Genomic DNA, 2,162 nt, shown 5'->3' with positions numbered 1-2,162 from the left:
TATGTGTATGTATGTGTATTTGTGTGTGTGTGTGTGTTTGTATGTGTGTGTATGTATGTGTGTATGTGTATGTGTGTGTGTGTGTGTGTGTATGTGTGTGTATGTGTGTATGTATGTGTGTGTTTGTATGTGTGTGTGCTTGTGATGGCGCGTGTGCGAGCTCCCACGTCCATGGAGACGGGCGGGGCGAGGAGGAGGGTTGAGAACAGGAATTATCGAGAACCAACTATTACATTATAATTCCTTACTTGTTCATCATACCCTTGATCTAAACTTCCTCTCAGTATTTTCCCCTACATAACCGTGTGTGCTCAAGGACCCCTTCAAATTTCCGACCTTCACTTAAACATTTTTTTCCGGTAACTTTTCAGATCGAGATGCCACAGAACTCCCATTTGTCAATATCAGTAAGTACAGGTTATTTTTCTAATAATGATTGTAAATGATTTGTGTTTCCATCGACAGAAAGTTAAACATTTGTGAGGCAGCGTGGTGGCATCAGGCTCTCGTTAATTTTTGGGCATGTAGAGTTATTGGTATCATCTTAAAGCTTGTTCACTTGTCTTTGTTTGGATGAAAAAACTATCCATTTATCTAGGATACAAGTCGAGATATTTGCGAAAGAAAGAGGTGGGGATTTCATGTTTTCAGAGGTAAAATTAGTGAGAAAATGGCCGCCAAAGAGTAGTTATTTCCTTAGCTTAAGAGTCCCTGATAACTGAAAATTAACATTTTTTGTGCCTTTAATCAATGTTTTTTCAGAAAAATCCACCCAAAAATGAGTTATTTAATGGGCGTGAAAGGTGCTGAGCCGGAAAAAAAATTTGATAAAAATTCACAAACCTGCGGGAAAATGCAAGTTTCTTCACTTTGATTATTTTGACGAGAGCCTGATTTCACCACGCTGCCTCACATTTAGAAATCAGCCTGTTTTGATTCTGTGTGCCAGATAACACTGCTCCCCCGTTCTGGGTTGTGAGCGAGGGTAAAACACAAAATATAGAATGTCACGTGGCCTAATTTATTGCAATGATTTAAAATAATGGATGAACATCTTATCTTTTAAAAATTAATGTTTAATGAATTAACATCCTTCTCTAATAATAATGATGATCCTGAACACTAAAAATGAACACCCTTCTCTAAAAAGATCATATAGAATAGATGTACATCCTAGTCTAAAAGCAATGTGCAATGAATGATGAATGAACATCCTCCTTTAATAAAATCTTGAAAAATGAAGGAACATGCAGTCTCTAAAAACACCATGAATACCATCCTGGTTTGAAAAAGAAAGAAAAAAAGAATCATGAATGATAAATGAATATCTTTATTTTTAAAAATACAACATGTAATATTGTAAGAGCATCCTTATCTAAAATATATAATAAATCAATAATAGATTGATGTACCTCCCCGTCTATAATGGTCAATAATAAATAAATATTTCAGTCTAAAAATCGATAATGATTGAGGTAAAAAAAAAATGATGAACACTCCTTGTATAAATCAGTTTGAAATCCTGAATAATAAATGAACAGCCTTCTCTAAAAAGATCATGAACAATGAATGTAGATTCTACATAAGTCTCTAAAAAGATCATGAACAACACATTAACAACATTCTCTAAAAAGACCATGAACAATCAATGAATAACAGTTTCTAAAAAGATCATGAACAATGAATGAACAATAATTTCATATTTTCTAAAAAGAACATGAACAATGAATGAACATCAGTTTCTAAAAGACCACGACAATGAATGAACACCATTCTTTGAAAAGATCAAGAACAATAAATGAACAATATTCTCTAAAACGTCGTGAGCAATGAATGAACAACATTCTCTAACAAGACCATTGATGACCATCCTTCCCTCCCGTATACAGCGGGCTTCTGTATGGAGACAGAGGAGGACTGCCTGAACATAGAGAATGGAGACTATCAGTACTGCGGGGACTGTCATTACTTCAGGTGAGTCTTGTGGGAGGGACTAAGTGTGTGTGTGTGAGTGTGTGTGTGTGTGTGTGTGTGTGTGTGTGTGTGTGTGTGTGTAATTGTGTGTGTACGTAGTGTGTGTGTGATTAATTGTGAGTGTACGTAATGTGTCCGTATGTGTGTATGTGTGTATGTATGTGTGTAATTGTATGTGTACGTAGTGT

The 2,162-nt window shown here is 35.6% G+C and overlaps 1 protein-coding gene across 1 annotated transcript in view; it reads left to right on the top strand.

Moving 5' to 3' along the window:
• The window catches only part of LOC101856748, a gene marked incomplete at its 5' end in the record, with an annotated part of 8,929 nt that overhangs the window by 4,114 nt on the left and 2,653 nt on the right, over positions 1-2,162 (top strand). The window contains 1 exon segment of the mRNA XM_013085491.1: positions 1,890-1,974. Coding sequence (XP_012940945.1) covers positions 1,890-1,974 — 85 coding nt within the window.

Source organism: Aplysia californica, unplaced genomic scaffold (genome assembly GCF_000002075.1).
Source record: "Aplysia californica isolate F4 #8 unplaced genomic scaffold, AplCal3.0 scaffold00379, whole genome shotgun sequence".
Taxonomy (NCBI): domain Eukaryota; kingdom Metazoa; phylum Mollusca; class Gastropoda; order Aplysiida; family Aplysiidae; genus Aplysia; species Aplysia californica.
The sequence above is the reverse complement of the archived record's forward strand: the minus strand, read 5'-3'. Positions and strand labels throughout refer to the sequence as shown.